Source organism: Bufo bufo, chromosome 2, assembly GCF_905171765.1.
Source record: "Bufo bufo chromosome 2, aBufBuf1.1, whole genome shotgun sequence".
NCBI lineage: Eukaryota > Metazoa > Chordata > Amphibia > Anura > Bufonidae > Bufo > Bufo bufo.
Genome location: NC_053390.1, coordinates 613,159,109 through 613,181,757, shown reverse-complemented (window position 1 = coordinate 613,181,757; position 22,649 = coordinate 613,159,109). Strand labels below are relative to the sequence as shown.

The window sequence follows — 22,649 nt, the reverse complement described above, 5'->3', positions numbered from 1 at the left end:
CGAGCGTGCAGTCTCTTAAAACAGCTGATCAGTGGCGGATCCGGGAACCCCCGCTGATCTGACATTGGTGACCTATCCCGAGGATAGGTAATCAATAAACTAGCGGCACACAACCACTTTAATCAGTAGATGTATCCATGATTTTCATACTCCTTCAATGTAATATACAGGAATCGCTAAAACAACAAGTAAGGCCGCTTTTACACAGTCAGTGTTGGCCAGAGTTTGATCAGCGATTTCCATTAGTGAGTGTGATTCAAAAAGAAGTAATGGATGCTAGACAAAGAGACAAGATGGTCAGTGGTTCATCCATGAATATGTCTTTGAAGGATCTGTGTTTGTTCCATGTGGCCATGTTTTGCCCTGCGTGTGTCATCTGTATTCCACTGACAATGCATAGCTGAAAATTAATTTCAAGAGCATTTGCTTGCAATGATCTATGAAACATGGATGAAACATGGATGCCATCCATGTTGTGTCCATTTCTTTTCAACGTCCCATAGACTATAATGGGCATAAGGGATCCGTGAAAAAAAAGGGCATTCTTTTTTTAAGTAACCAGGTACCCACGGACCGTGGAAATTCAGGGATGTGTGAATACACACATTAAAATTAATGGTGTTGTTGTGTGCTGTCTGTGAAGAACATGGACACCAAACGTCTGTGATTCACTGACATGTCAATAAGGCCTGACAAAACAGTATGTGAAAACGGTCTAAGGGGTTCTGTGGGAATAAGGAAAAAGAAAATACGGAAATATTACTTTATTATAAATATATTCCCAAACCTTTCATTAGTTATAATGGCTCGTTTTGTCTAAGGAGAAATCATTAGGAGAAACAAAATAGCCGCCATCCTATCAGTACGAACAAAACCTGTCCTAATCACACAGCAGCACAAGTTACTACAGAACACTGAGCTAAAGAGCTGCCCCATCCTTCTCTCTGGTCTTCTTGTAAGGTATTATCCTGAATATAGTTGATAAAATCTTTAGCTGAATCTCTAGGGAATGGAGTTGATGAGGAGACATGAAGTACAGAGAGGACGGACTGGACAGACTGTGGTAATGTGGGGCTGTGGTAATGGAGGCTACATACAAGTGCTGCTGCTCATTAGCCACATCTCAGCCCTCCTATCTGTACTTCATGTCTCCTCATTAACTCCATTCCTACAGAGATTTAGCTGAAGACAATATCAACTGTATTCAGGATCATAATCACTGACAAGCAGAGAGGAGGATGAGGCAGCTCTTTAGCTCAGTGTTGTGAAGTAACTTGTCCGCTTGTGTGATTAGGATAGGTTTTGTGTGTACTAACAGGACGACAGCCATTTTATTGCCTCTGATGATTGCTCCCTAGACAAAATGAGCCATAAAGTTATTTGGGAATTTATTTATAATAAATTAATATTTTAGTATTTTTAGTAATTTTATTTTCTTAGTTCCTTAAGTTACCCTTAATTTTTTGCTAAATTTGGTTAAGAACTCACAGTTTCGCATGAGACAAATATTCAATACCATGACATGCCTGCAAAACTCTTGACAGGCTGCAATACACAACAAAAGCACTGGGAGGTTACACATAGAGACATATAGGATAGACCTCTTGTGATTGAGTACCACAAAATCACATTTATTTAGAAAGCTGGTGAGGCTACACATCTGGGGCCACCTTGAGCCAAGTGCAAAGGTAAGGAAGGACACATGATGAGTGGCAGATTTGTTTTATTTTCTGGACTGGAGTTACATTTGAATTGTAAATATATGATAGATAGATAGATAGATAGATAGATAGATAGATAGATAGATAGATCAAATATGGAAGGCAATTTATTAACATGGGCACAACCAATAGTGGAGAGTGCTTACCAGAAGCTGTAGGTGATGGTATGTGAGTTACATATGGATGATGTAAAAATCTTGGCGGATTATCATTCACATCCAGGATATTCACAGTTACACTAGTTGAACTGGATAAGCTTGGGGAACCACCATCAGTAGCCACAATGAGAAGTGTATAATTGTCCTTCACCTCTCTATCTAACAATGAGCTGCTGATGATCTGACCAGTAGAAGGATTAATTGTAAACTGAGAATTCCCACCAACCAGACTGTAGCTGTATATAAAAAAAAAAAGAGGAAAGTCATTTTCAAGTCATATTTACTTATTAGTTTTTATTAAACTCAATAAATGTTGCTTTAAGTCAGAAGATGATAAACTCTATTACTTGCTGCAGAGCAGTATCCCCTAGATACAAGAACAAGATGAGTAAATCAGAAGAAACTCATTAAAATGTAGCTATTTTGCTAATGAATACTAAACCAAGCTGAAGATTTAATGTTCTATTAACGACGTGTCTGCTTCAGATAAACCTCTGAGATCGTTTTAAATGACTTTAATATTACAACTCTCACCGCTAAATCCTCTCCCTTAATGATCTGCATCCAACATAAATAACCTCCTTATGAAAAATTAAATAGTAATGTAAGTTCCAAACAAATGAAGTTATGATCAAAAGAGCTATCATTTTAATTCATATTCTTTTGTGGGAACAGGACCACGGAACATACAGAAAAAAATACTAAATTTCAACAGCAGTTCAAACAATGAGGAGCAAATACATAATATACATAAATATAGATATAATAAATATGATATATATATATAATATTTATTTTATCTACATTTATGTATTTGTGTTCCTATTCATACATTTACATTACTTATGTTACTTATGTCAGGTATGCTGCAACTTTGAAGATGATTCACTACATAGTAATTCCTCAAAGCACAGAAGACTCAATGAATAAGTGCTAAGATTGTTTAGACTTCCTTGAGCACTCAGTAGGTAGCCTTTGGCTTGTCAATATAACTTAACTTCCTCGTTATGTGCTTTGAAAAATATATCAGCGGCAACCCAGTTAAATTATGATTTGTCACATGAAGCCTAGTGGTGCTGACAACACGAGGTGGTTTTCAGTAGGGGGTTGAGAAGTACAACTTGTAACAAATGATGTTAGAGGAAATGTAATCATGTGACATGGCTTACCGAACAACACCGTTCAGACCCGAATCAGGATCAGAACAACTGACCAGAAGGATATCTGTGCCAGTGGGTGCATCTTCTGGGATACTTATAAAATGCTGACTTAAGGCAAATGCAGGTTTGTTGTCGTTGACATCATCTATGTTGATGTTAATTGTGCCTGTTCCAGTGAGGGGGGGAGATCCTGTAAGGACATTGAAAAACATAAAAAAGTAATGTTAATAAAACAGAATATGGAGGACATTGAAAAGTCTTTGGAAATAGATTATAAAGTGTGATTAATTAATTATTTTTACTATTATTAACTTATATAAAAAAAAATTTGGTTCATATATTATTATCATCATTTTTATTACTATTATATTTGGATCCCTATAGTCCTGGTGTCCTTCAAGTCCAATTTATCTGCTCATTGTCTTCCATAAGTGAGATTCAGGGCGAAAAAAACGGAATGATTAACATAACATAACATAATTTAAAAAGTAAATAATTTTTTCTTGAAATGTCCTTTAACATATTGATCAGACGTTTGATTTATGTTTCAGGTATATCTTTAAACCTTACACTTTTGTCTAAAAATGCTACTCCAGTTTTTCTGTGCATGTGGATCACTGCTGTCAGGTTGTACCTGTTCCTGTCCCACGCCTTTTAATTCTGGAATAACCCCTTTACAGTGTATTTCAACAAGAGACTATTTTAGTGCGACCATCTAATAGATGGTGCTTCTTAAAAGGGGCACATCTGGTAAAAAATTGCCTTTAAATTCAGAGATAACTGGAAATATATACGTCTGACGGTCTGAGTGCAATTATTTTTTATAATTTTTTTTTTTATCATCGCAGAAACTGGTGGAATATCTCCAGCATATACCACCAATGTCAGATAGGTGCAGGTCCCACCTTTGATACCTACTCCTATGTCCAGATCGAGACATGCCATGCATGCACGCCCAGCCTCTATTCATTTCCCATCGAGGTCTATCCCATAAAGGTGAATGGAGCAGTGGTAGGCCTACCAATCTCCAGTGAAAGCGAAGGAGAGTGCACTGCGCATGCGCAGCATGTTCTCCATTAATTTCAATTGGAGTTTCTAAAATAACTGAGAGAGCTTGCTCAGCTATTTTGAAAACTCTCATAGAAATTAATAGAGAGAGCACCGCACAAGCGTAGACATTCACCTCTATGGGACAGACCTCTACAGGACTACCACTCGGCTACTTTCAGAACTCCCACAGAAATTAATGGATGGTGGACGTGCATTCAAAGCTGCCCTCCGTTCACTTCAGGGGTCCTGTTCTGGAGATTGGAGTGGGTCCCAGAGGTGGAACCTGCATCTATCTGACATTGGTGGCATATCCTAGCAATATGCCACCAATGTCTGAAGCGAGAAAACCCCTTTTAAGGCTGTTATTCTAAAGGCCAACATTAAATCAATGTAATACATATTCCAATGTATTTTCCAGTAGAAAAACAGCATACGTTTTTAAGATTACTATAGCATATAAGTGTCCAATTAGCACATTCCCAGTAACATATGACCTATTAGTCTGACTCATTTCACACCATGCTCTACTGGAAATGACAAGAAGTGTTCTTGAGTTCTAAAAGATTTGCTGAGTGTTCCACATATAAAACAACCATCGGTAACTAGCGTTTGTCAACAGTAATAAAGTTTAGGAGGAAAAAGAAACTTGCTATTACTTCCTGATTTCAACAATTATAGTACAAGGAGTGGAATGTTCAAGCTGACACTTTACTCAGGTAATAAAGTTTAGTTTTTTCCACTGTTAATTAAAATTTCTATCACCATGTCTTAAAAAGAAATCTCTCCTGGACAGTTTCCCTTTCATACAGTCGCACATTTCAGAAAGCTTACTATGGAATGTTGCTTGCATTACTGTTTACTACTTGTTCATATTTATCGTATATGGCACGGTCATATGGGCTTCATAGTTAAAGGTGTGGTCATATTTGGACAGCCATAGGCCTAGTTAGGAAAATGTGTCATCATAGAGTGACAGTGGAGAGCCACAACTTGCCATTTCCATATGTTACATGGCGCTCTATAATGTTGCCACACTATGGAGGATGGGATTTCTCAACCTCCATAGTGCCAGAAAAGTGCAATTAAAAACTCCCTATTTGTCCCAAAAATGTGCAAACATATCTCAGGCTTTATTAGAGTTTTACACCATGCTCATCACTTCTCCAAAAAGAGGGTGTGGGTGGGCTTATTAAGAGGAGCATGAACTCCTGCAACAAATTTACAGCTAATAGCTGGTGTAGATTTGACCCAGGCCTCTTAATAAATTAGGCACAGCTCACTCCAGTGCAAACTAGATCAAAGATTGACAAATGAAATGCTAGGGCAGGAACTATTGCCTCTCGGCTGCAGTATGTACACTAGACTTGATAGATTATAGTTATATTTTCTGAGTTGTTATTTGGCTTTTTGACCCCAATAGATCAGTTCAACTCTTTCCTGAGGATAGGTCATCAATATAAAACCCTTGCACAACCCCTTTAGGCCTGAAATATCAAGATATAAGTGGCACAAATTTTTGGAGTGTTGGGAAAAAAATTTTGCATTACTCTGCATTGCTCATCATCTAGTGCCACTCATTTCAGGATGTCTAGAACAAAGTGTAAAGGTTAGGAAGAAAATATATTACACATTGTAGAACTCATTCTAGCAACAGCCATTATGAATGAAATCATTTTAGACAGTCAGATAAAAACAAAGAAATCGCAAAATTTTGTGCAATACCTGTGCTACTAAACTGAACAAGAAAGCTATGTCTAGCAATGCATTAGATCAATAGCTGATGAATACTTGATTTGTAGTGAATGCAGTTTAAATGTCAGAAAGAGTCTGGGAGTAGATTTATATAAAGCACAGCAACGGAGTCTAAAGTAGCAAATGATGACGATCTGACTACTACCCTGCTAATTTGCTATGCTATCAACTGGCAGACAGTGTGAAATACTCGATACTTGAATTACTATCTTTGTCTGTCAGTTTGTTGAAATTTAGAAACACAGTATTGATGTGCCAGTGACTGAATGACACAAATATGAATCCTGGTACACAAGTTTATATGGATCATCAGTTTTTCTTTCATCTACAGTATATAATATTAATATCTATCTATCTCATATCTATCTATCTATTTTATATATATATATATATATATATATATATATATACAGTACAGACCAAAAGTTTGGACACACCTTCTCATTCAAAGAGTTTTCTTTATTTTCATGACTATGAAGGCATCAAAACTATGAATTAACACATGTAGAATTATATACATAACAAACAAGTGTGAAACAACTGAAAATATGCCAACAAGTTCTAAGCATCTCTGGGAACTCCTTCAAGACTGTTGGAAGACCATTTCAGGGGACTACCTCTTGAAGCTCATCAAGAGAATGCCAAGAGTGTGCAACGCAGTAATCAAAGCAAAAGGTGACTACTTTGAAGAACCTAGAATATGACATATTTTCAGTTGTTTCACACTTGTTTGTTATGTATATAATTCCACATGTGTTAATTCATAGTTTTGATGCCTTCATAGTCATGAAAATAAAGAAAACTCTTTGAATGAGAAGGTGTGTCCAAACTTTTGGTCTGTACTGTATATAAATATATATCCTATCTATCTATCTATCTATCTATCTATCTATCTATCTATCTATATATTTCATATCTATCTATCTCATATCTATCTATCTATCTATCTATCTATCTATCTATCTATCTATCTATCTATCTATCTATCTATCTATCTATCTAGCTGTATTATCCCTCCCTAAGCTATTCTATATGTTGATCTATTCTAGCCATCTATCTTTTTATAGATCTATGGGATATATACAGTTGCAAGAAAAAGTATGTGAACCCTTTGGAATGATATGGATTTCTGCACAAATTGGTCATAAAATGTGATCTGATCTTCATCTAAGTCACAACAATAGACAATCACAGTCTGCTTAAACTAATAACACACAAAGAATTTAATGATACCATGTTTTTATTGAACACACCATGTAAACATTTACAGTTCAGGTGGAAAAAGTATGTGAACCCCTAGACTAATGGCATTTCCAAGAGCTAATTGGAGTGAGGTGTCAGCCAACTGGAGTCCAATCAATGAGATGAGATTGGAGGTGTTGGTTACAGCTGCCCTGCCCTATAAAAAACACACACCAGTTCTATGTTTGCTTTTCACAAGAAGCATTGCCTGATGTGAATGATGCCTCGCACAAAAGAAGACCTACGATTAAGAATTATTGACTAGCATAAAGCTGGAAAGGGTTATAAAACTATCTCCAAAAGCCTTCCTCTTCATCAGTCCATGGTAAGACAAATTGTCTATAAATGGAGAAAGTTCAGCACTGCTGCTACTCTCCCTAAGAGTGGCCGTTCTGTAAAGATGATTGCAAGAGCACAATGCAGACTGCTCAATGAGGTGAAGAAGAATCCTAGAGTGCCAGTTAAAGACTTACAAAAGTCTTTGGCATATGCTAACATCACTGCTAGCGAATCTACGATACGTAAAACACTGAACAAGAATGGATTTCATGGGAGGATACCACAGAGAAAAACACATTGCTGCACGTTTACAGTTTGCACAAGAGCACCTGGACGTTCCACAGCAGTACTGGCAAAATATTCTGTGGACAGATGAAATCAAAGTTGAGTTGTTTGAAAGAAACACACAACACTATGTGTGGAGAAAAAGAGGCACAGCACACCAACATCAAAACCTCATCCCAACTGTGAAGTATGGTGGTGGGGGCATCATGGTTTGTGGCTGCTTTGCTGCGTCAGGGCCTGTACGGATTGTTATTATCGAACGAAAAATGAATTTCCAAGTTTATCAAGACATTTTGCAGGAGAACTTAAGGCCATCTGTCCACCAGCTGAAGCTCAACAGAAGATGGGTGTTGCAACAGGACAACAACCCAAAGCATAGACGTAAATCAACAACAGAATGGCTTAAACAGAAGAAAATACGCCTTCTGGAGTGGCCCAGTCAGAGTCCTGACCTCAACCCGATTGAGATGCTGTGGCATGACCTCAAGAAAGCGATTCACACCAGACATCCCAAGAATATTGCTGAACTGAAACAGTTCTGTAAAGAGTAATGGTCAAGAATTACTCCTGACCGTTGTGCACGTCTGATCTGCAACTACAGGAAACGTTTGGTTGAAGTTATTGCTGCCAAATGAGGGTCAACCAGTTATTAAATCCAAGGGTTCACATACTTTTTCTACCTGCACTGTGAATTTTTACATGGTGTGTTCAATAAAAACATGGTAATATTAAATTTTTTGTGTGTTATTAGTTTAAGCAGACTGTAATTGTCTATTGTTGTGACTTAGATGAAGATCATAACACATTTTATGACCAATTTGTGCAGAAATCCAAATCATTCCAAAGGGTTCACATACTTTTTCTTGCAACTGTATATCTATATTCTTATATCTATTGATCTATCTGTTACACTAGTGGCCCACCGCTCTCCCCTTCCTCGGGCAGGGAATTTGCCGCACCTCTTACCCTGCTCCATCTATTGCTTTGCCGGTGTTTAGGTGAGGGTGTTTGAGCATTAGGTTATCTAATGTGCTAGTAAGCTAAGGTGCGCAGTTCTGTTTGTCTGCCTGTCTACTGACCTCTGCCTGTCTACCAATACTGACCTTCTGTTAGCTGATATGACATTAACCCCTTTAACATATTCACTTTTTGCTGTCTGCCTTGACTTTGGACTAGTTTCACAGATTCACACATACTCTGCCACCCTGACCTCAGCTTGTTTCCCGACTATGAGTACCGCCTGATCCCTTTGTGCTTTGCACCGGTGTCTGACCGCAGTAGGTCAGCTGTCAACCACATTGGGACTATTCCAAGAGGTAGCAGCCTTGTGTCTCCCCTATAGGTGAAAGGGTGAAAACCAGGAGACTGCCAGGATATCGTCCTTTGGTATAGCCCACACCATTGGCCCTATTACTATTTATTTATTGATCTACCTTTAATATCTATATATTTAGCTATCTATTTTATATCTATCTATCTGCTAGAAATATGCACCGCTTTATGGCTTTAGCAGTAAAAAATCTGCATAATAGTTTTAAGCCACACTCCTCCCAGTAAACCATGCCCACTTTCCATCCTATTCCAAATAGGTGCTAAAAGACTCTTGTGTTTATATTTCTTACCATTTAAAAAATCTCTGCTTCCTGTCATTACAGGGAGTGCAGAATTATTAGACAAATGAGTATTTTGACCACATCATCCTCTTTATGCATGTTGTCTTACTCCAAGCTGTATAGGCTCGAAAGCCTACTACCAATTAAGCATATTAGGTGATGTGCATCTCTGTAATGAGAAGGGGTGTGGTCTAATGACATCAACACCCTATATCAGGTGTGCATAATTATTAGGCAACTTCCTTTCCATTGGCAAAATGGGTCAAAAGAAGGACTTGACAGGCTCAGAAAAGTCAAAAATAGTGAGATATTGTCACGGATGGTGTACAGGAAACAAGACAATACCATATAAACAATGTCTCTCTGGATCCACAACTAAGGAACAAAGGGAGACCCCTGCAATAGACCTGCCGCTCTCCCTCACTGCTCAGCCTATGCGAACACCCCAAAGGTGGATGGCCGCATATCCACGTTCCTCGGCTATCTATTACCTGAATACCCTACAATAGTGAAGGGACACGACCACCGGCTCCCTACACTGACACGGAGGGAGTCAGGGTCACCTGGATCCAGAAAAGACAAAATCATAAATACATAAACAGCACTTATCTTGCAGACGACTGAGGACTGGGAACTGGGAACAGCATGCGCACACACACTCCAGGAAGTTGTTTCAGCCGCACACTACTGCATTATGGGGAGGAACTTAAAGGGTAGCAATCAGTCCAACTGCATGACAGCTGAGATAGACTAACGAGATGAGAAACTAAACCAAAACAAAGAAATTCAAGGAGGAGGATCTGAGAAGCTCCTGTGAGCGCTTCTCAGCTGTCTGGCTGTGACAGTACCCCTCCCTCTAGGAGTGGACTCCGGACACTCAGAGCCCACCTTCTCAGGATGGGACCTATGGAAAGCCCTGATGAGACGAGAGGCCTTAATGTCCGTCACTGGGACCCACATCCTCCCCTCAGGACCATAACCCTCCCAATGAACGAGGTACTGGAGGGAACCGCGGACAAGACGAGAATCCATAATCCTAGAGACCTGAAATTCAAGATTTCCATCAACCATAATCGGAGGAGGAGGCAAAGGCGAGGGTACAATAGGTTGAACATAAGGTTTCAATAAGGACTTATGAAAAACATTATGGATCTTCCAAGTCTGAGGAAGATCAAGACGGTAGGCAACAGGATTGATGACAGACAGGATCTTGTAAGGCCCAATAAACCTAGGACCCAACTTCCAGGAGGGAACCTTCAATTTGATATTCTTGGTAGACAACCACACCAGATCACCAACATTCAGGTCCGGACCAGGCACACGTCTCTTATCCGCCACACGCTTATATCTCTCACTCATGCTCTTTAGATTATCCTGAATCTTTTGCCAAATAGATGACAAAGACGAGGAGAATCTGTCCTCATCAGGCAAACCAGAAGAGCCCTCTCCCGAGAAAGTCCCAAACTGTGGATGGAACCCATATGCACCAAAAAATGGTGACTTATCAGAGGACTCCTGACGACGGTTATTTAAAGCAAACTCAGCAAGGGACAAAAAAGAACACCAATCCTCCTGATTCTCCGCCACAAAACAGCGCAGATATGTCTCCAGATTCTGATTGACGCGCTCTGTCTGGCCATTCGACTGCGGATGGAAAGCAGAAGAGAATGACAACCGAACCCCCAAGCGAGAACAGAAAGCCTTCCAGAATCTGGAAACAAACTGCGTGCCCCTATCAGAGACTATGTCTGAAGGAATCCCATGCAATTTGACAATGTGGTCAATAAATGCCTGCGCCAGCGTCTTAGCATTGGGCAAACCAGGAAAAGGGATAAAATGCACCATTTTGCTAAAACGGTCCACCACCACCAGAATCACAGACTTCCCCGAGGAACGAGGCAAGTCCGTTATGAAGTCCATAGACAGATGTGTCCAAGGACGGGAAGGAATGGGCAAAGGAAGGAGAGGACCTGATGGCCGTGAATGAGGGACCTTGGCACGAGCGCAAGTCTCGCAAGCTGCCACAAAACCCTCAACCGACTTACGAAGCGCAGGCCACCAGAATCTCCGAGCGATGAGATCCAGTGTGGCTCTTGCCCCCGGGTGCCCAGCAAGGACCGTGTCGTGGTGTTCTTTAAAAATCTTGTGTCTCAAAGCGAGAGGCACAAACAACCTCCCAGGAGGACAAAGATCAGGAGCTTCTGACTGGGCTGCCTGCACCTCTGCCTCCAATTCAGGAAAAAGAGCAGAGACCACCACACCTTCAGCCAAAATGGGACCCGGGTCTTCAAAATTCCCACCTCCCGGAAAACAAGTGACAGGGCATCTGCCTTCACATTCTTAACCCCAGGGCGGAACGTAACAACAAAATTAAACCTTGAAAAGAACAAAGACCATCTGGCCTGTCTCGGGTTCAGACGCTTGGCTGACTCCAAGTAGGCCAGATTTTTATGGTCAGTAAACACGGTAATAGGGTGTCTGGCTCCCTCTAGCCAATGGCGCCATTCCTCAAAAGCCAACTTGATGGCCAGCAATTCCCTATCTCCCACATCATAATTTCTCTCTGCGGAGGAGAGTTTCTTTGAGAAAAAGGCACACGGTTGCCATTTGGCAGGAGAGGAACCCTGAGACAAGACCGCACCCACCCCTACCTCAGAAGCATCAACCTCAACTATGAAGGGTAACGAAATATCAGGTTGTACTAGGATGGGAGCGGAAGCAAAACTCTCCTTGATATTAGAAAAGGCCTTACGCGCCTCTACCGACCAGGAAGAAAAATCTACCCCCTTTCTGGTCATATCAGTGAGTGGTTTAACAACAGAGGAATAATTCAAAATAAATTTCCTGTAATAATTGGCAAAGCCCAAAAAACGCATCAGCGCCTTCTGATTCTCAGGAAGCTCCCACTCAAGCACAGCGCGGACCTTCTCGGGGTCCATGCGAAAACCAGAAGCGGAGACAAGAAACCCCAGAAATTGGATTTCTGGAACCGCAAACACACATTTTTCCAGTTTCGCGTATAATTTATTCTCCCGCAGGATGAGCAAGACCTGACGTAAGTGTTCCTTATGAGTCTTGAAATCAGGAGAAAAAAATCAAAATGTCATCCAAATACACTAATACAAATTTTCCCATTAAATTATAAAAAATGCTGTTGACGAAATGCTGAAAAACGGCTGGGGCATTCATCAAACCAAAAGGCATAACTAAATTCTCAAAATGGCCCTCAGGGGTATTGAAAGCTGTCTTCCATTCGTCTCCTTCTCTGACCCTAACCAGGTTGTATGCCCCTCTTAGGTCTAATTTGGAAAAGACTTTAGCCCCAACAACCTGGTTAAACAGGTCCGGGATCAGAGGAAGCGGATAAGGATCACGAATAGTGATACTGTTCAGCTCCCTGAAATCCAGACAAGGTCTTAAAGAACCATCTTTTTTCTTAACAAAGAAAAAACCAGCGGCAACAGGTGACTTCGAGGGTCGTATGTGTCCTTTTCTCAGACTCTCAGAGATATAAGCCCGCATAGCGACCCTCTCAGGTTGGGAGAGATTGTATAAACGAGATTTAGGCAGCTTGGCGCCTGGGATGAGATTAATAGGGCAATCATACTCCCTGTGCGGAGGTAAACCCTGAACTCTCAGAGAAGACATCCAAAAATTCAGAGAGGAAAGGTGGTACAGTCTTAGTAGAAACCTCAGAAACAGATGTTATGAGGCAATTCTCTCTGCAAAAGTTACTCCAACCATTTATTTGCCTCGCTTGCCAATCAATGGTGGGGTTATGTTTAGTGAGCCAGGGTAGCCCCAACACTAGAGGAGTAGGCAAACCGCTAAGGACGAAACATGACACATCCTCAACATGAGCATCACTCACAATTAAACGGATATTGTGAACTATGCCCTTTAATGATTTCTGAGAAAGTGGAGCTGAATCAATAGCAAAAACAGGAATATCCTTTCCCAAAGTGCATACCTGGAAACCATGAGTTATTGCAAATTGATTATCAATGAGGTTGACAGCTGCTCCACTATCCACAAAAATCTCACAAAAAATGCTCTTGCTCTCTAGCGCCACCCTAGCAGGCAGGACAAAACGGGAACTACAAGCAAACGGAAAACCTTCAATTTCCGCCTCAACCCTGCCAATAGTAACAGACGGAACATTTTTAAAAGATTTTTTCCTTTTTGTCTCTTTATTACTCCCAGAAAACTGCCTGAATCTCCTAGAGGGACAAACATTTGCCAGATGATTTATACCTCCACAACAAAAACAAACCCTCCCCTGCGGGCTGAATCTTCTATTGTCAGAGGCAATCAACCCCAGCTGCATGGACTCCTGCTCAGAAGGGGCTGACAGCGACTGAGACCCCTGTGCACAGAATGAGACCGCTGCACTGTCCCGGGACTGAGTATGACAGGAAGGAGAGATCTCTCCTCTCTCTCTAAGACGCCTGTCAATACGAACAGCCTGAGACATAGCAGAATCCAAGGAGGTAGGTCTTTCATGAAAGGCAAATGCATCTTTCAATCCCTCTGAAAGACCATAGCAAAATTGACTTCGGAGTGCAGCATCATTCCAACCCGTATCTGCTGCCCATCTCCGAAATTCTGAACAGTATATCTCTGCGGATTGTTTACCCTGGCATAACAGACGTAGTCTAGACTCAGCCAAAGCAATACGATCCGGATCATCATATATCTGACCCAGGGCTAAAAAGAATTCATCCACTGAACGAAGGGGCCGTGCCCCCTCCGGCAGTGAAAAGGCCCAGGACTGAGCGTTACCCCTGAGCAGCGATATAATGATCCCCACCCTCCGTTCTTCCTCACCAGAAGAATGGGGAAGAAGGCAAAAATGGAGTTTGCAAGCCTCTCTAAAACGCACAAAATTCTCACTACCCCCGGAGAACGTATCCGGGAGCGAGATCTTAGGCTCAGCACAAACTCCATGAACGCAAGCTGAACCGGTCACTTGAAACTGAGAAAAAGTCTTACGGAGATCAGCTACCTCCAAAGAAAGACCCTGAAAGCGTTCAGCCAAAAGTGAAACCGGATCCATGCTTGAGACGGTTTTGGCGGCTGATAATGTCACGGATGGTGTACAGGAAACAAGACAATACCATATAAACAATGTCTCTCTGGATCCACAACTAAGGAACAAAGGGAGACCCCTGCAATAGACCTGCCGCTCTCCCTCACTGCTCAGCCTATGCGAACACCCCAAAGGTGGATGGCCGCATATCCACGTTCCTCGGCTATCTATTACCTGAAGACCATACAATAGTGAAGGGACACGACCACCGGCTCCCTACACTGACACGGAGGGAGTCAGGGTCACCTGGATCCAGAAAAGACAAAATCATAAATACATAAACAGCACTTATCTTGCAGACGACTGAGGACTGGGAACTGGGAACAGCATGCGCACACACACTCCAGGAAGTTGTATCAGCCGCACACTACTGCATTATGGGGAGCAACTTAAAGGGTAGCAATCAGTCCAACTGCATGACAGCTGAGATAGACTAACGAGATGAGAAACTAAACCAAAACAAAGAAATTCAAGGAGGAGGATCTGAGAAGCTCCTGTGAGCGCTTCTCAGCTGTCTGGCTGTGACAGATATCTTGCAGAGGGATGCAGCACTCTTAAAATTGCAAAGCTTCTGAAGCGTGATCATCGAACAATCAAGCGTTTCATTCAAAATAGTCAACAGGGTCGCAAGAAGCGTGTGGAAAAACCAAGGCGCAAAATAACTGCCCATGAACTGAGAAAAGTCAAGCGTGCAGCTGCCAAGATGCCACTTGACACCAGTTTGGCCATATTTCAGAGCTGCAACATCACTGGAGTGCCCAAAAGCACAAGGTGTGCAATACTCAGAGACATGGCCAAGGTAAGAAAGGCTGAAAGACGACCACCACTGAACAAGACACACAAGCTGAAACGTCAAGACTGGGCCAAGAAATATCTCAAGACTGATTTTTCTAAGGTTTTATGGACTGATGAAATGAGAGTGAGTCTTGATGGGCCAGATGGATGGGCCCGTGGCTGGATTGGTAAAGGGCAGAGAGCTCCAGTCCGACTCAGACGCCAGCAAGGTGGAGGTGGAGTACTGGTTTGGGCTGGTATCATCAAAGATGAGCTTGTGGGGCCTTTTCGGGTTGAGGATGGAGTCAAGCTCAACTTTCAGTCCTACTGCCAGTTTCTGGAAGACACCTTCTTCAAGCAGTGGTACAGGAAGAAGTCTGCATCCTTCAAGAAAAACATGATTTTCATGCAGGACAATGCTCCATCACACGCGTCCAAGTACTCCACAGCGTGGCTGGCAAGAAAGGGTATAAAAGAAGAAAATCTAATGACATGGCCTCCTTGTTCACCTGATCTGAACCCAATTGAGAACCTGTGGTCCATCATCAAATGTGAGATTTACAAGGAGGGAAAACAGTACACCTCTCTGAACAGTGTCTGGGAGGCTGTGGTTGCTGCTGCACGCAATGTTGATGGTGAACAAATCAAAACACTGACAGAATCCATGGATGGCAGGCTTTTGAGTGTCCTTGCAAAGAAAGGTGGCTATATTGGTCACTGATTTGTTTTTGTTTTGTTTTTGAATGTCAGAAATGTATATTTGTGAATGTTGAGATGTTATATTGGTTTCACTGGTAAAAATAAATAATTGAAATGGGTATATATTTGTTTTTTTGTTAAGTTGCCTAATAATTATGCACAGTAATAGTCACCTGCACACACAGATATCCCCCTAAAATAGCTAAAACTAAAAACAAACTAAAAACTACTTCCAAAAATATTCAGCTTTGATATTAATAAGTTTTTTGGGTTCATTGAGAACATGGTTGTTGTTCAATAATAAAATTAATCCTCAAAAATACAACTTGCCTAATAATTCTGCACTCCCTGTAAACGAAAACATTCAGTTGGATATTATCACAGCAGATTTAGAGCTTTATCATTGACAGCAATCTGATACCTTAAAATAGGTCAGGGATTGATACCTAAAGTATATTATGCAAAACTGGCTAGACAAAAGGTACAATTCACAATTTTTTTTTATGATATGAGCCATTTTTTTGTTGCAAAATATTGGTGTAAAATAATCTAGTCATGTGGTGGTGAAAGGAAGATAAAATTACCTACCATATCTTCAGAGCTGCCCCAAATATGTCATACCCCATGGAGCATTTTGATAAATTAACCTGCTGTGTTTTAAATCTCCCCCAATAAGTCTGGTCTGAAAAGATGCTTTTAATCTCCTTACTTCTAGACATACGTGCTTCTTAGCACAGGAATAATTTTATAATGAAGTCACCGGACTAAGCACAGAGTGAATTGGTAACATTTTAACTATGTAGCCTGAGCTTAATACCAATATCATATTTGTGGTGAAAGATTCTGTTTTTCTTGGTCAGGCTCGTTTCCCAGAATCCTGGATTTCACTGCAATTGCACTTACTCCTGAGGACTGGGTTTTTAATCATTTAGTAGTGGACCACCAGTAAGCCTCTCCTAAAGCTACCCCTGATAATAATCTACATGATGAGGACGAGAGCTTTAGTGTCTCCATGCACACCCTGCACGTTGTATTATTTTAAGAGGCTAATATCATACAGTGCATTTCAACATCGTTAAATGTACAGTAATAAAAAAAAGAAAAAATAGCATATTAGGCATCGATGAATCAAAGCTATTAATTAGGTGAACATGTATAGTTACATAAAGCGTCTGCTCTGGATGAGTCTTCCACTTTGCCCAGCTAGATATAAAATTTATATTGTCTCTGTTAGCTACTTCAGTTGGGGAGGGAAAGACAATAGGGGCACTTATTATGACCCATTAACTAGTGGGAAAAAAGTTGCATACCCATGGTTTGCAACTTTTTGAATACCAATTTGCCTAAATTGTGGTGTTTCTACATCTACTGATGAGTGATGTGGGTAAAGACATCGGTTCCGGTACATTCATTATCAATTACGCCAGTTTCGTGGCATAAATGACGACTGAAATCTACGCCAGTCTCAGCACAAGGAAAAGAGGAGGATGTGCTTAATTTATGATAAGGCCTGCATTCAATCAAAAAGTTAGCGCATCCTCTGGTGGATGAGGAAATGTCAAAGACTTGCATAAAACACCATTGTTTGATAAATGACCTCCAATATATGTAGTAAAATTCTTCATTCTCCCTCTTCCTTGAATGTAGTTATAAGTTATCGATGAATTACATCCACGATTGAGCTTTAGTTAGAGGGGTGACAAAGACTGCAATTCCACAGCAGCCGGAGGAAGCCCAAGAGAGACAACTAATTACCAGCAATTTAAATTATATTATAGAAATGCTGGCATTATGGTGTATAATATCCCAAAAACATTTAATGACAACAAATATGTCTTTATTACGTGCCTGTCAGATTTGACCTCAAGGCGTGTGGCATCATGAGTCTTAATTTGTCCTAATTATGGTCTCCAGCCTCAATACTATAACCTTTTTAATATTATATGCCAAAAAGAAAACAAAATATGGCTGATATTACATTTCATAACTCATAATGCTATTAACAGTGTATGTTGAATATGTATAATATCCCCAAAAAAATTCATTTTAGAGGTACAATTGTAATTAGCAGACCGTATAATAATTTAATTAAGAAAAGCAGCTGCTCTGAGACCACAATACAATGGCGTACACAAACTCATTAATATTTTGATGACTTCTAGCTCTTAATCACTAATATGTCTGTCAATATGCTTAATGGTATAAGCTGATTAAGACACTTTTTGGAATAATTAGATGACTAGGAACACATCGATGCCATCTTCTGTTTTACATAAATGTTACGTATAAAAGATACAGCATATAGAAAAGGGAGATTGAGTAAAACTGTCTAAAGGTTAAACTGCCTTTGGTGCCTATAGAAACCAATCACAGCGCAGCTTTTATTTTGTATTCTGCTCCTGAAGAAAGAAAGATAAACTATGATTGGTTGCTATAAGCAACAGACAATTTTGCTCTAAAATTTGGTTAAACTGAATAAAAATTATAATAAAGCCTCATGAATAGTACAGCAAATCATTAGGAATCCGCTGTATTCACCCCACCTCTCTGTTTCCCTCTCACCAATGACCGACAGGCTGCCTTTATCTGCATGTATACAATGCGGCCATCAGTCCCTGAAGAGGGAGGTGAAGTCAGACAAGGAGAATCTCCTCATGAATACAGCAGACATATAACTTGGAGTCTACTGCGTTCTTTACTAGGCTGTCATGCTTAGCCACATTGCAGTTGGTAAATTCGGGAAAGTCCCAAACTCATCACAACCACCCATTTCCAGATGGGGCTTATATCTGCCTGGAGTGTCTCTAAAAATTAGGGACAGTCCCTGAAAATTCTGAATTGTTGGCAACTATGGGCTTTATTAGCCAAACAGTACATTCTTTTCCTACTTCATCTAATGTTAGAGCAGATCTGTCTCCATACTTTGTATGACTACTGTATGAGGATAGATCTGCTTTAAAGGGATTGTTCCATAAAAAAACATTTATCATCCATCCACAGGGCAGGATATAAATATATGATTCCTGAGACCAACCACTGGGACTACCAGTAATCAGGAGAGTGAGGGTCCCGAGTCCCACAGTTACAGTCACTTCTATGGGACTGATAGAAATAACAGAGTGCTGTACTTGGCAGTCCTATAAAAGTTAATGGAGTCGTGGTCATGTACGCACACTACTGCTCGATTAACACAGGGGACTCAGGCCCCATGTTTGTATGTTTTTTTATAAGATTTTATTCCCCCTATCACTTCATAAAGCAGCTAATCACAATAGAGAAAGAAAGAAAGAAAGAAAGAGTGAGAGAGAAGGAAAAAGAGAAAGAAAGAAGGAAAGAGTGTAAAAAAGAAAGAAAGCGAGAAAGGAAGAAAAAAGGAAGGAAGGGAAGGAAGAAAGAAAGGTCAACAAATAAAATGTATATATAACTCTGACATCAATGCCAAGCCGCAATGCCAAGAGCTTTCAAACCCCAAAAAAGAGCAGATAAAAGGAGAAATAATTGATAACAAAACAGTTATAGTTACATATGAATTTTGGCTTATTTGCAGAGTTGGGTTATTTCTCCATCTAACCCATGTTTTTCTAGATCTCCATACAGGAATAACACTGATTGACTTCTAATATTTTTGGGGTCAACTCAAATTTCCAATTTGACACGACGTCTAGTGGCTGTGAGAACGTATATATTTCCCATCTTTATTTATAAGGAATGGGATCCATAGGGCAAGTTCTGGTAATGGTCGTATGCTTAGTCGTGGTCGTATGCTTAGTATATATTGTTAATATATACTAATAACAGCGAAAACATTCATTTGGCTAATGGCATAGTCATTAGTTATGGGCAGCACGGTGGCTCAGTGTTTAGCACTGGTGCCTTGCCAGGATTTGAACCTAGGGCCCTAGGTTCAAATCTGACCATGGACAACATCTGCATGGAGTTTGTATGTTCTCCCAGTGTTTGCATGGGTTTCCTCTGGGTACTCCAGTTCCTTCACACTCCAAATACATAGTGATAGGGAACTTAGAGTGTGAGCCCCATTGGGACAATTGCATGCTAATGACTGTAAAGCGCTGCGGAATATAGTAGCGCTATCTAAGAGCATAAGATAAATAAATAGTCATTAAAGTATTGGGGGCTTAAGTTAAATGTATCTATTGCAATGTTTTTATTCAAATATAATGTGGTGTGCCCTCCCCATGTCTGTCCGGCCCCAGGAAGCACAAGAATGAGGACCGCCTCTGTGAGTAACTACTGCCATCAGCATTGCTACCATCACTCGCATCCTCTACTGCATCCACTTCCCAGGCTTGTTGCATGTGCAACATTTAATGACATTAGCTAGTCTCTCATGGGAAACAGATTCAGTGCACAATTGAGGCACCCACTTCCAATAATCCTTTAAATCCAGATGTATCCCTGGTCTGAATTCTTTAAAAAAAACATTCTGCTGCAATAATAAGCTGGTTGTAGTAGAGCCGAGATCTCTAGAAATTCAGAAGTTTAAATGGCAGTGATTATTGTAGGCCCACAATGCAATATTTATGAAGAAGTCAAGTGTGAACTGTGAGAATGGCTATTGCTTTTGCCAGGTTAGATCTCAGGAGGGATGAACACACATTGCCAAGGGCAGCACAATGCTCTCTTACAAATGGGATCTCATTTATATGTGGGAGGATTATTTTTTATTTTTTTTAAGAAATGTACTGCATTGGTACTTCATGAAAACTATGGTATGCTAGGGATGGGAGATGACTGGACGTTTCTGGCTACTGAATGTGTACTTGTCTAGGTCAACACAAGCTATCTCTACTGCCACTCTGTTGAGCTATATTAAACAAGGTACTGGCCAGACACATCCTGAGTTTTTATATTTCCATTTTCGAAAACTAAAAATAATGGCATATTCAATGGCATAAGAATATTTTTTGTTTTCTATATTAGCAGACATTCAGCACCATTTTGATTTACTATCTAATTACCACAAAAGAACCTGTGAACAATTTGTCATATCTAGTGTAATCCTTCCTCTTGATCTTTGAGCATGCTAAGATCAGTTTGCCATCTCTACGTTATCAGTAGCCTGAGATAGCCATCCACAGATTATAACTCCTAGACTCCAATACATCTTCTCGTTCCTAGCTGCTGCAAAGAGTATGTGTTGGCTATGAGTGTTTCTAATATTTTTTGTGCTTGAAATGCTGTTATCTTGCTTCCCTGACTACTCTTTGGATTCTCCACTCTACTGCATACCGATCCTGTTTGACCATCACTGCCCAATTTCTGGCTTGGCTTGACTACCTTTACACTTATTCCACAGCACTCCATGTTGGCTCTTCCTGATTTCTATTTCTTGACCCTTACCTTGACTGTTACATGGTACTGCATACTTGGCTCCTCCTGTCCCCTGACTACTGGAATGCTTTACTATGCTCCCCCTTCCTTGCCTAATCGTTCTACCCTCACTGGTACATTTGGATATAGATTGTCTGCTGTGGTTTTCCATGACAACCATATCTCCAACCCATTCCCAATGCATCTGTTAGATGTTATCCAGATGAACTCAGGTCATCTAAATCCTGGGGCCATATGAGAACCTTGACCTTAACCGTAAAAAAGGGGTGTTCAGTTGATGCTATCTAGCTGATTATTTCCACAAAAATAATTAATACAGGGTTATGACAGATTTTTAGAGAGCCATAGTTGGGTTTTAATACAGGTAGATACACAGATAGGCAGACAGATAGATATGGATTGTATAGACACTCACTGCACATATACGTAATATAATTCCTATAAAGTTATCGGTTTCTCTATAGATACTTTTACAATCAAGAAAAATGTGATGCGATTCAACTATTCAGCAATATTTTACCTCTTTCTCTCAAACAATTTAACACAATTGGTTCCTCTGGGAGTAGTTTGGAAAGTCCAGGACGAGCTGTTATTTTACTCCTAATAAGTGAAGTACTTTCACACCTTCATCACATGGCTTTCCTCTCTTTTGATTTGTCTGCCAGTAACTGCATTAAATGAGGCTCCCAAAAGTACAGCTAAAATATACAAGCAGGATGGTGTCCTGCGGGAGGTGATTTGTGTGTGTGTGTGTTTTGAAGCCTATATTTTACTGGGAGTAGGACTGAGACACTGAAGACAAAGAAACAGCGGACACTGAAGGATAGATAATGAAGCCGTTCCAAGTACGAATCATTCAATTGTGTCCTTACTTTACATTTTCAATCAATTTGTTTGTAAGCTACCATTTTCCTGAGATCAACCTACATCAATGAAATTATACCCAGATGTTTTCTAGAACAGCACAGGAGGATACCAAATTTCATTTTAAATTGGCAAATTTACTAGAAAAAAATGTTTGATACTTTATAACAAGTGTGTTTGTTTTACTGTGCTAGGTTAAAATGTCTTATAATTGAACCCAAAGTAGCAATGTAAACAGTCTAAAATTACATCCCCAAGAATAAAAATCAATCTTAAAGCCTACTTTCCTTATTCAACCCGCTGTATACTATATTGTGGCTAAGAATACTATATACACTATTACTGAACAGCATGCTAAAGAAGACGCCTTAAAGACACCCATGTATTGTCCACTGTACAAAACAAATCAGACTGGTGGAATTATTATAGATGTCTTACTAATTCTTGAACAGCACTTGATATAAATACAGAGTAATACTATGCTACAGGGAAGAAATGAAATGGAGAAAATACACTGGCTGCATTGTATGGGAGCATATGTCTATTTAAGTGACTCATAAATTAGTACTGCAGACAAAAGGAAATTAACAAAATTGCCATACTTTTCCTAG

At 40.2% G+C, this 22,649-nt stretch overlaps 1 protein-coding gene across 1 annotated transcript in view; it reads right to left on the bottom strand.

Annotated features, from left to right (window-relative positions):
- FAT4 (FAT atypical cadherin 4) overlaps positions 1 to 22,649 on the bottom strand; it is a 239,862-nt gene that overhangs the window by 37,476 nt on the left and 179,737 nt on the right. Inside the window, exons 7-8 of the mRNA XM_040418427.1 lie at positions 3,049 to 3,229; positions 1,868 to 2,115 (exon numbers count right to left, since the gene is read on the bottom strand). Coding sequence (XP_040274361.1) covers positions 1,868 to 2,115; positions 3,049 to 3,229 — 429 coding nt within the window. The remainder of the gene's footprint in view (positions 1 to 1,867; positions 2,116 to 3,048; positions 3,230 to 22,649) is intronic.